Raw genomic sequence first — 13,245 nt, forward strand, 5'->3', positions numbered from 1 at the left:
TAATTATTTATTAATTCACTATTTTTATTGAGTCACACTTTACAGCCAATTTAGTTTATCCACTTCACCTATAGCGCATGTGTTTGGACTGTGGGAGAAACCAGAGCATCCGGAAGAAACCCATGCCAACATAGGGAGAACATGCAAACTCCACACAGAAATGCCAACTGACCCAGCCGGGATTAAAACTAGCAACCTTATTGCTGTGAGGCAACAGTGCTAACCACTGAGCCACTGTGTTGCCTACATTTACTACTGATTTATTAACATTTTTTAACTTAATTATTTATTAATTCACTATTTTTATTGAGTCACACTTTACAATAAGGTTGCATTAGTTAATGTATTTACTAACATGAAATATTAATGATTGTACAGCATTTATTAATCACAGCTCAATGTTTATTCATTCATTTTCCTTTGGCTTAGTCCCTTATTTATCAGGGGTCACCACAGTGGAATGAACCGCCAACTATTCCAGCATATGTTTTACACAGCGGATGCCAGCTGAACCCAGCATTGGGAAACACCCATACACAGACATTCACTCACACACTACAGCCAATTTAGTTCATCCACTTCACCTAGAGCGCATGTGTTTGGACTGTGGGAGAAACCAGAGCATCCGGAAGAAACCAATGCGAACATGGGGAGAACATGCAAACTCCACAAAGAAATGACAACTGACCCAGCCGGGATTAGAACTAGCAACCTTATTGCTTTGAGGCAACCACTGAGCCTACATTTACTACTGATTTATTACCATTTTTTTACTTAATTATTTATTTATTTACTATTTTTATTGGGTCACAGCTTTTAATAGGGTTGCATTAGTTGATGTATTTACTAACATGAAATAATAATGAAGAATGCGTGTACAGCATTTATTAATGATAGTTCAACGTTCATTCATTAATTCATTCATTCATTCATCCGGCTCAGTCCCTCATTTATCAGGTGTCACCACAGTGGAATGAACCGCCAACTATTCCAGCATATGTTTTATGCAGCAGATGCCCTTCCAGCCGCAACCAACCACTGGGAGTCACCCATACACACTCATTCAGACACACACTCATACACTACAGCCAATTTAGTTCAACAATTCCCCTAGCTCATGTGTTTGAACTGTGGGGGAAACCGGAGCACCCGGAGAAAACCCATGCCAACATGGGGAGAACATGCAAACTCCACAGAGAAATGCCTACTGACCTAGCCAAGACTCGAAACAGCAATCTTCTTGCTGTGAGGCGATCGAGCTAACCACTGAGCCACCGTGCTGCCTAGTTTAATATTTACCAATGTATTGTTTACATCCAAATTGATAGTTAACATTAGTTAATGCACTGTGAGATGAACATCAACTAACAATGAACTTTATTTTCATTAACTAACATTAACAAATATAAATAAACACTGTAATAAATGGTTTGTTCGTTATGTTAATAAATACATTAATATTATCTACTACAACCTTAAAGTAAAGTGATACCCCTTCTTTGAAGTAATTTCTCCTACGCTGTACCAGTCTAATACATCTTCTTCTTTCTGGAGTGTAATTTATAATATCATGATATAAACAACAGCCAGCAGTGTCTCATATTTTGTGACATTTTAAGAAAATGCCATGTGAAGTGCTTTACAGTGTTTTCTGCTTCACCCAGAGCTTCTGCCGTCATCCATAAAATATTAGTTTGATTATTTGGTATTTAAATGACATTAAAAGTATGATATGCCTTGTTTATGAGTGCATTGAAAGACGTCTTTGAAAGCCTAGAGATGATTATTAGAAGAGGATTTGCTGGATTATGTAGATAAAATAGATAATATTCTCAGCTTTTTTGATCGTATGGCAGTATTTTTGCATTCAGTCTAATATTATTATTTATAAATACATATGTTATGTGTATGAACATGCTAAACAGAACTATTCGTATAGATATGTATCAGTAAAATCTAAAAACATTACCAGATTTACAGCAAAAATAGGCAGTTGTACATGTTTTTGTGTGTCTGTATGTAAGTGTGTGTATGTGTGTGTTTGAATGTGTGTGTGTGTGTGTTTGTGTGTGTGTGTGCATGATTGTCCATGTGTTTATGTTTGTGTGCATGTGTTTACAGTGTGTATGTGTGTGTGTCAGTGACTGTGTGCATGTGTGTGTATCTTAGTGTCTGTATGTGTGTTTAAATGTGCATGTGTATTTTTTTGAGGGTGTGTGCATATATGTATGTGCATGTGTGTACACGTTTGTGAAAGTGTGCATGTGTTTATGGTGTGTGTGCGAGTAAGTGAGTGCAAATGTGTGTAAGTGCATGCTTGTGCATGTTAGTACGTGTGCATTTATGTGTATGTTAGTGTGTGTATGTGTGTGTTTGAATGTGCGTGTGTGTTTTTTTTTTGAGGGTGTGTGCATATGTGTGTATGTGCATGATTGTGCATGTGTGTACATGTTCGTGACTGTATGTCTGTGTGTTTTTTTGAGGGTGTGTGCATATGTGTGTAAGTGCATGTGTGTGCATGTGCATGTGCATGTTAGTATTTCTTTATGTATGTGTATATTAGTGTGTGTATGTGTGTGTTTGAATGTGTGTGCATATGTATGTATTTGCATGATTGTGTGTGTTTACATGTTCCTGAATGTGTTTAAAGGCATGTTTGTACGTGTGTGTTTGTGTGTGTGAGTGTGTGCATGTGTGTATTTGCATGTTTGTGCATGTGTACGCACGTGTATGTTAGTATGTGTGCATGTATGTGTGTGTGCTTGCATGTTTGTATGTTAGTATGTGTGCATGTATGTGTGTGTGCTTGCACACACATGCACAAACATGCAAGCACACACACATACATGCACACATACTAACATACAAACATGCAAGCACACACACATACATGCACACATACTAGCATGTTAGTATGAGTGCATGTATGTGTGTGTGCATGTGTGTGCTTGCATGTATGTGCGTGTGCATGTTAGTATGTGTGCATGCGTGTGTGTGTTTTAGCAATTTGTAAATGTGTGTGTACATGCATGTTCTTGTACTCATATGTTTGTGTGTGGGTGATTGTGTACATTTCTGTGTGTGTGTGTGTGTGTGTGTGTGTGTGTGTGTGTGTGTGTGTGTGTGTGTGTGTGTGTGTGTGTGTGTGTGTGTGTGTGTGTGTGTGCATACATATTTGTGCATCTGTGTTTGTTCATGGGTATGCGTGTGTGCATGCATGTGTGTTTATGCACATGTGTGTGTACAGTATGTTGATGTTTGTGTGTGTTTGAGTCACTAATGCAGCAGAGGATTGTGGGTGGTCGTCCTGATGAAGCACTGCTGTCTGATTTACAGGCTTAAAGCCAGTTGCTCATGTTAAAGTCAGCGCTAATCGTTTGGATCTCGTTGTCAGATTGATTAACAGAGAAGAGCTTCAACCTGTTTATTCTCAACTACAGTCAAAGAGATGAAGTAGTTCACCATAAAAGGAAAACTCTGCTGCTGCACACACACTCATTTCATGGAAACACACAGGACGTTTTTGAGAACTGTCAAGCTCTGAAATTGACAAAAAAAAAAAAACACTTAAAAGTTTTCAGTGACATTTTAGTTTGTAATGTTTGTAAAAAGTTTGTTATCTTATTTACTGACAATGCAGTTATTACTGTATTTGCACATACTTGCTAATGTTAGTTAATGACATTAATTCAGTTGTTTATTTTTAATTATCACAGTGCAATAATTAATGTTAATAAGCTTAACTTTGATTTTAATAATGCAATAGTAAACGTTGAACTGTGATTAAAAAATGATGTACAATATTGTTCATGCTTGTAGGTAAATACATTAACTAATGATTATAATTGATTACTTTACAATTAATAAATTGTATTATGTAATACCTATAGTTAATATTACTTATATAAGATAAATATAAAACTATAACTAGGCGAGGCAGTGGCGCAGTAGGTTACGCTTTCGCCTCACAGCAAGAAGGTCGCTGGGTCGCTGGTTCAAACCTCGGCTCAGTTGGCGTTTCTGTGTGGAGTTGGCATGTTCTCCCTGCCTTCGCGTGGGTTTCCCCTGGGTGCTCCACTTTCCCCCACAGTCCAAAGACATGCGGTACAGGTGAATCGGGTAGGCTAAATTGTCCGTAGTGTGTGAATGTGTGTGTGCATGTTTCCCAGAGATGGGTTGCGACTGGAAGGGCATCCGCTGCGTAAAAACTTGCTGGATAAGTTGGCAGTTCATTCTGCTGTGGCGACCCCGGATTAATAAAGGGACTAAGCCGACAAGAAAATGAAAGAATGAACTAGTTATAATTTATATATATTCATTAGAATTTACTATTATTATACAATTTTTCACGACTCAATGAGTGGTTATGTAATACATGTCTATATTTGTAAAACAAATTGTTGATTATAGTTAATCTTTAAACAAAAATAAACCTAAAAGCCTTTAACAAGTAAAATATTTACATTTTTATTGTAAATATGTTGAAATGTATAGGAATTTTAAGTAGTATTTGTAGTCATCTCTTAGTAATTGAATTATTTTGCAGACATATTAATTAGAAAAGTAATTAAAATACAATATTTAAATAGTAACTATTAATTTCTACTTTGAAGTAACTGACTCAACACTGCTCCTGACACAAAAATAATGACTTGTAGAGCCTAAATTCATTGGTTTTACTGTAAATGTAAAGACATTTCATCTGTGCTGACCCACACCCACTTGTTAATCTCAGTTAATGAACTGTTATTACTGGTTTTCCAGTGTATGAACACCTCCCTGCTCACGTCACTCCTATAAGACGCATTATATTTCCAGACTCTCACTCTCATTTCTGCAGAAAACACTTTTTTTCTGTTTTGTCTGTTGTTTCTGATCTGTGGAGCTGCTGGTGTCTGAACCTGAGCGTGTGTTTTTGTGTGGGACGCTCAGAAGTATTGTGTTTCTCTGCTTTGTTTTCTCACTTCCTTCACTTTTGACAAGTTAGCTCAATCCTGATCTTTTCACTCAAAGGCTGCTTCATATACACAGTACTGTTCAAGATGAAACACTAATACTCTGACATATCTGTTTAATGTTAATTATTTCTGTATTATAAAGCTTCAAATTCAGCATCGTTACTCCAGTCTTCTGTGTCACATGACAGACAGATAGACAGACAGATAGATAGACAGACAGACAGACAGACAGATAGATAGATAGATAGATAGACAGACAGACAGACAGACAGACAGACAGACAGACAGACAGACAGATAGATAGATAGATAGATAGATAGATAGATAGATAGATAGATAGATAGATAGATAGATAGATAGATAGATAGATAGATAGATAGATAGATAGATAGATAGATAGATAGATAGATAGATAGAAGGACAAATGGATAGATAGATAGATAGATAGATAGATAGATAGATAGATAGATAGATAGATAGATAGATAGATAGATAGATAGATAGATAGATAGATAGATAGATAGATAGATAGATAGATAGATAGATAGATAGATAGATAGATAGATAGATAGATAGATAGAAGAATGGGTAGATGGATGGACGGACGGACGGACGGACGGACAGACAGACAGACAGACAGACAGACAGACAGACAGACAGATAGATAGATAGATAGATAGACAGGCAGATTAAATACAGGTGTTTGTGTTTTAGGATCAAAGTGCAGTGATGTTGTAGTTGAAGCGTGTGTTATGGTGGTTTTGTGATCAGTGCAGTAAATGCTGTATAGTGTTGAAGTTAATGCAGTGTGTGTGTGTGTGTGTGTGTGTGTGTGTGTGCTGGATTAAAGCAGTGATGTGCACGAACACCACGCTGACACACTGTACCGCCTCAAACCCATGCCATATGTTCAGGGCTCTTCTAAAGGAACTCGTAGTGAATTGTTGTGGAAACAGCTGAAGTCTCCGTCCGGGTTTCTCTTCTCATTTTTTCTTGTCATGCACTGATGGATGATTTGTGCCGCTCCAACTCATTAGCGTTAATGATTTTAAGACCTGGTGAGCGCAGCAGCCAAGAGCCATGTTAATTCTGTGCAGTTTGTTCATTAAGTATATAAACTCTGTGCAAATAGGTGGGGTTGTTTGACGTAAAATTAGAAATGAAAATAAAATAGAAATGACTTTTACAACTCAGGCTCATTCTGATTACGTACCCCTGTATACATTTCTGGAGAGCCCCAAATACGCCCCAGGAGTTATGTTTTTTTTGTTGCAGTTTTTGTTTTCCCAAGTCCAGCAGACACCGCTGTATGCACTTTTTCAGATCTCAAATTTCTCTTGCGAGTGCCATTAGCTCCTGCTGTTCTTGTGTAAATCCACTAGAGGCCTCTGTCGACTGACTGACCAACCGACTGACCCGCTCCATCTCCCCCTTCCATTTATACAAAACCTATAGTGTTTTCAAAAGCAATCCAGAAAAAGAAAAGCCCCCTCGGCAGCCTGATTTTTACCCTGTTTTCAGATTTTACCACATTTTCACCCTATTATTTACTTGTTACTCCTCTCTTCATCTCAAGTCCGCAGACATACGTGGTGAGCCACTGGACAAACTGATAACAGCAGAAAAACCATCCATGCAGAGATAAGCGGTCAGCTGTTTAGCGTGAAAAGGAACAGCGTCACACCGCCCCATAGCATTCATTTTAAAGACAAAATGCAGCCATACATAGCTTTGGCTACATAATTTACAATATCCAGAAATGTATATAGGGCTACGTCTTCAGAATGAGCCCAGGCATCAACAATAAGGACTCAGGGCCAGCATGTGAGATGCTCAGAACAGTAGACCGGATTGTTACTGGTCCAATCGGGCCATTTGCTGTCTTGTCACTAAAGTTAAATTTGCAACCCAGGCTCATCCTGAAAACATAGTCCCGTGGACGTTTCTGGAGGCCGCGAAATACATCCTGGGAGGTAAATATTTTTGCAGTTTTTGTTTTCGGGAATCCTCGAGTGGCTGCTGTATGCGTGTTACCGCGGGGAGTGACACATGCAACTGAGGTTTGGATCCAAATGCAGGTTTAATCGAAGTCAGGCTAGCAATAGTCAACACAGGTGCAAACAGATGTATAAAAGGCAAATCCAGAATCCTAGTCAAGAGATCAGAAGGCAGGCGGCAGACAGGGAGAACTGGATAAATAAGGCTAGGTCAAAACACGGGAAAACAAGACAAGAAAAACGCGTTGTAATGTCATCTACAGATAAACAAGACTCGGCAGTGTGAAAGGGTGATTGCGTGGCTTAAATAGTAGTGCAATCAGTCTCTGAACAATCCTCAGATGTTGCGAATGTATCAGTCTAGATGAGTTAGCATGTGTGTCCGGGCGGAGTTCATGTAGGAATATGTAGTCCATCAAAGGCGGAAGTGTAGTCCATGGTTGTTGTGAGTGAGGACCAGCGATCAATGGAGTAAGATCGCTGGTTATCGTGACGCTTTTCCGCATCTCAAATTTCTCTCGTGGGTGCTGTTTGTGCCCGCTTCTCGCGTAAACCCACCAGAGGCCGCTGTCGAATGACCGTCTGTCTGACTGACTGAATGATTGACTGTGCGACCGGCCAATCGACTGACCCACCCTCCTCTTTCCCTAAACCCAACCAATTTTACAGATCGACCCGGCCACCCACTTCCCTAAACCCTACGAACAATTTACAAAAGCAAGCCAGAAAAAGAAAAGCCCTCGCCTGATTTTACCACGTTTTCAGATTTTACCACATTCTCACCTTGTTATTTACTTGCTTATTTAATTTTTTGGCTACTGTTTTTGTCTTACCTGCTTTCTGGAACTGTCTCAAACCCCCTCATCTTTGTCAAGTCCTCTCTTCATCTCAAGTCCACTGATCTACATGCCAAGCCACTGGCCAAACTGGTAACAGTGGAAAAGCTGTCCACACAGAGGTAAGCAGTCAGCTATTAAGCACGAATGCTCAGCTAGTGAGCGGTCAGCTAGTAAGCACGTTCGTTTTAAAGATGTACATACTTCTGGCTGCACGATTTGCGATCTCCAGGAGTGAACATAGGGCTACTTTTTCAGAATGAGCACATGTTGAGTCAGTCAGTCAGTCAACAGCGGCCTCTGGTGCATTTACACGAGAACAGCAAGCACGAACGGCACTCGCGAGAGAAATTTGAGATCTGAAAAAGCGCACACAGCAGCCTCTGATGCATTCGCGAAAACAAAAACTGCAAAAAATATAGCTCCTGGGATGTATTTAGCGCTCTTCAGAAATGTATATAGAGGTACGTAGTCAGAATGAGCCGACTTTGCACACCAAACGTACCTGTAGCGCTAGATGTTTACAGGCCAGAGAACGTGAGCTAAAGTCTGCTAGTGTTGAGTGAATGTCTGTGCTGAAGAGGCTCTTGTTAAAGCAGATTGACAGCCACTCCTGAGGGCTTGGTTTCATTCCCAGGACACTCCGTTTTCCTCCATAGTGACCGGCTCTACAGAGACATTCATCTCCTCTGCTCTGTTTGTCCGGTTAAAGAAACACATTGTGGAGCTTCTCTGGCCTTGTCTTTATTTATCTGTGTTTAACTAGAGCTCTCTCCTGCTTGCTGAACCGTCAGTCCGTCACATCAGCAAACTGTGCTCAGAATAATAAAGTACTTCTGAAAACTTTTAGAAAGTAATTAGCTGACAGTGGCAGATAGAGCTGCTGCTGCTAAAGCATTGAAGATATCTAAAATCTGTTTGAACTAGTGTTATTTTTCTGTTTTATTTACATGATTTTAGTTTATGTACAGCGGGGGTAATAAATGTTGAACACGTCTTGTTTTTTCCTGGGAATAATATTTCGCTGTTGACATGGAATTGAAGCAGATTTTGCTAAAAACCCAAACAACACAAGCATAAAAATAAAACAAAACAAGAAAATCTGAACAAATTGTGTGTAATAATAACAATGAAATGACACGAGGAGAAATCTCTGAACTACTGAAGTGTGTTAAATACTTTATATTAAAGGTTTTTTTGTGCTGGTAGCTTAAAGGCGCCTCTCATATGGGGAATGAAGTCACATGCATTGCTCAGGTGTGAGCTTCTCACAGACATCAACAGTGTCAAAATCTTGATAGTTCTGTGGGTCTGGTCTATCAAATTTGAGCTTCATTTTGTATTTTCTATTGGATTCAAGTCAGGTGATTGGCTGGGCCATTCTACATCTTGATTTCCTTTCTCTGAAAGCATCTGAGAGTCTCCTTGGCTGTGTTTTTGATCTTTGCTGAAGAACTACTGAGAAATTTCAGCTGCTGTCTGGGCTTTCCCTGTCGAACTACACCTCCCTTTCTTTATGTGTTTAACACTTTTTCCCTGCATTATTCATTTTATTACAAATAACTTCATTTGTAAACTAATTAGTTTAGACTTCTTTGCATATATGGGTTTCTTTGGTTGGTACCAACATCTGGAAAAAAATTCAAGTTAACAGCACGTTTAAAAATATGTTTTCTGAGAAAAATGGTGACGTGATCAATGCTTATTTTCCCCACTGTATACTGTTATTTTATACTTATTTTTTTATTTTTAGTCATTTTTAAAGTTTTCATTTTGCAAATATATATATTTATTTAGTTAATTAGGCAAAAAAAAAAGCTTTTAAAAGTTTTAGTCTGTTTTGGTTTTACAAAAAAGTATATAGATTTTTGCAAATTTTTTACATAGTAATTCCTGCGTAATTATTTGATTGTTTTCAGAAAAAGACAAGACAAGTTTATTTATAGCACATTTCATACACAATGGTAATTCACATTACACAAACAAGAATAAAAGAAACATAAAAAACAACAGGTTTAAGAAATAAAAATTCATTAATTTTCTTTTCAGCTTAGTCCCTTTATTAATCTGGGTTATATAAAAATAAAATATTTTAAAAATCTAAATTATTTTTTCAACACATTTCTAATCATAATAGTTTTAATAACACATTTCTAATTGATTTATTTTATGTTTGCCATGATGACAGTAAATAATATATGACTAGATATTCTTCAAGACGCTTAAAGTGACATTTAAAGGCTTAACTAGGTTAATTACTGTAGGTTAAAGTTAGGGTATTTAGACAATTATTATTTATTATTTAGACAGTTATTGTGTAATGATGGTTTGTTTTGTAGACAATCGAAAAAATATATAGCTTAAAGGGGCTAATAAAATTAACCTTAAAATGGGTTTAAAAAATTAAAAACTGGTTTTGTTCTACCCAAAATAAAACAAATAAGACTTTCTCCTGAAGAAAAAATATTATGTGAAATACTGTGAAAATTTCCTTGCTCTGTTAAACATCATTTGGGAAATATTAAAAAAAGAAAAAAAATTTAATGGGGGGCTAATAATTCAGACTTTATATACTGTGTGTGTATGTGTATATATATATATATATATAGTTATGTTTCTGAAAACAGATCTCAGTAATGTCTTAAATTGTCCTCAGATTCTTGAAAAACAAAAATCTGCTATCTAAGCCCATTTAATAGTTCAATATGAGCTGATTTCTAATCTCAAATGCAGTTATTTTAAGCAATATGTTTTTATTTATTTCTGTAACGCCACAACTTTGACAACCTGCACAGATTTAAGTAGCCATTTACTTTAAGAAGGCCTATTATGTCCAGTTTTACAAGTTGTAAAATGCATCTCTGATGTCTCCAAAGAGTGTGCGTGTGAAGTTTCAGCTCAAAATACCACACAAATAAAAATACCACACAAGTCTTGATCCTAATTGTGGCATTTTGCTGACTGCCGCTTTAAATTCAAATGAGATTGTGCTCTTTTCAAAAGAGGGCGGAGCTACAGATGCCTATGTGTCAGCATAGTGGCACATTCAAAAACAAGACTGACGTCCTATGCTAATGGGGGAGAGATAATCACTAGTGGGCGGGTCTCTCCCTGTCTGATGACACATACAAAGGGAGAATGCCAATCAAAGTGTTTCTGCAGTTTTTATCAAGTCTGATTGAAAAACAATCAAGTTAATACATTTTTTCCATTAGAAGCTGGATATATTCACACACACAACAGTATTTAAAGCCCTTATAAAAGTGATTTTGGAATAATAGCTCCCCTTTAATGACAAACTGATGGATTAAAGCCATATTTGCTTCAAATATTCAGAGCCAAAAAATATCCCTTGATGCAGATGAATATTCTCTGTGTGCTATTATTATTAGACTCTAAGTGGGTGGGGCTTATAAAACAGGAAGTGATGCGGATGAGAGCCTGATAGTACAGATGGTCTGGGTGATTCAGTCTCCATGACGTCCAAAAAGCTTAAAACCCACCAGCATGATTGAGTCTGGATGGTGTTCATTTGCTGGTGGGTTTTTCTGAGGTGTTTGTGCATGTCGAGGTTGTGTGTGTGTGTGTGGGAGAGAACAGGGTTTTCTTTGGGCCGCTGTAAGTCTTTGTGTGTGTCTAGTACTGTTTGGTGAAGCGTGAAGGTCCCAGCTGTATAGGAAACAGAGCAGGGAGTCCTCCATCGGGCACAGAGCCCAAAAACACTTGACACTGAGAGCCTGGAGACGGGATGGACATCGCAACACTTCAGAGAGTGTGTGTTTGCGCACGTGAGGGTGTTAGGAGGTCTATTGCCATTCATTTACACTGTCTTTTTGCTATAGTAAACAATTTTATAAAGTCATTCCTCACCATTCGATTAATAATACAGATTAGGAGTTTGCATCGAATGTTTGGGTTTCTAGCTTCCTGTTTTTATTGTTTGTTTGGGCTTTAGTTTAGTAATCAGCCTTTAGTAATAGTTTAGTTTCCATAATGTATTTTTATTTTAGTAGTTTTCATGTTTGCAATAGCAAGACTTGAAGTTATTGCTGCAAAACTGTATTTTAACGATTACTTTTGACCAATCGGGAAGTCCTATAATGACCCTCTGAAAGCCAAAATACCCTAGCAACCACTCTGAACACCCTAGCAACCATATATATCCCCTGTCACCAATTCAAAATGCCTCAGCAACTACTTTGACCTTAGAAACCAATAAGACAGCTTGTCAATCACCCCTAGCAAGCGTTCTGAACACCCCAGCAACCACTCTGAACACCCTTTGCAACCAATCAGACCTCTATCATTTACTATAATTCCCACGCAACCATTCTGCATTCCCTAGCAACCTATATAACCCCCTAGCAACTACTCTGAACACCCTAGCAACCACTCTGAACACCCTTTCCAACCAGTCAGACGCCGATCAATCACTAAGACTCTTTTGCAACCTCTGCTATGAACACCCTAGCAACCATTCTGAACACCACAACAACCATTGCACCCTAACAACCATTCAAAGCACCCTAGCTAGTAATCTGAAATCTGTACACCCAAGCAACCACTATGAAACCACTTAGAATATTCAGACCCCCACCACCCACTAGCAACCCCTCTGAACACCTGAACAACAATTCCGACCCCCTGGCAACCATTCAAAACACCATGGCAATCATTATGAATATCCTAGCAACCACAAAGCAACATTGCAACACTTAAAACACTGCATTTCTCTCTCTCTTTTCTCAGATCCGGAGTACACTGCTGTTCTGAGCTCCTCTGTGACTGCAAAGTTTTCCGGCGACCCAACTGAGTTGGAATGTAAAGTTATGAACGTGTCGAATCTGCGCAGCGGCAGACTGGGAGTGTCGTGGCTCTACAGAGATCTTCAGCCTAATGGTACTCCAGGTTCGACTCAAACCGTCGCTTCTTTGGATGAAAACGGGACTCTTGTTCCAGGTAGGGCGTTTAAGAGCCGTGTGGAGGCGGGGCTTATCACAGCCACCCGGGCGGAGCCTTCCATGTTTAAGCTCCGCCTCCTGCACACAACGGATGCAGATGCTGGTGAATATATGTGTGTAGTGAGCGCGTGGATCCCATCTCCACATGGACACTGGAAAAAGGTGGCAGAGCATCTGACACCGGCAGTTAAAGTCAGCTTCGCTAACAAGCGTAAGTGTGCATGCTTTTCAACTGTTATTTAAGCTTTTTTTAAGTTTAACTTAAAAACTTTTAACCCTTTCTGTCATATTTATTTTATTCATTCATTCATTCATTTTCTTTTCGGCTTAGTCCCTTTATTAATCTGGGGTTGCCACAGCAGAATGAACCGCCAACTTATCCAGCATATGTTTTACGCAACGGATGCACTTCCAGCTGCAACCGTTTACTGGGAAACAATCATACACAATCATTCACTACGGTCAATTTAGCTTACCCAATTCACCTGTACCG

General features: G+C 38.6%; 1 protein-coding gene across 2 annotated transcripts in view; it reads left to right on the forward strand.

Annotated features, from left to right (window-relative positions):
• ptgfrnb (prostaglandin F2 receptor inhibitor b) overlaps window positions 1-13,245 on the forward strand; it is a 61,584-nt gene that overhangs the window by 21,712 nt on the left and 26,627 nt on the right. For both annotated transcript variants that reach the window (XR_012405340.1, XM_005168313.6), the window contains exon 5: window positions 12,541-12,963. Coding sequence is in view for 1 of the 2 variants with exons in the window: in XM_005168313.6 (XP_005168370.1) it covers window positions 12,541-12,963 (423 nt within the window). In the remaining variant the exon portion in view is untranslated. The remainder of the gene's footprint in view (window positions 1-12,540; window positions 12,964-13,245) is intronic.

Source organism: Danio rerio, chromosome 1 (assembly GCF_049306965.1).
Source record: "Danio rerio strain Tuebingen ecotype United States chromosome 1, GRCz12tu, whole genome shotgun sequence".
NCBI classification, from domain to species: domain Eukaryota; kingdom Metazoa; phylum Chordata; class Actinopteri; order Cypriniformes; family Danionidae; genus Danio; species Danio rerio.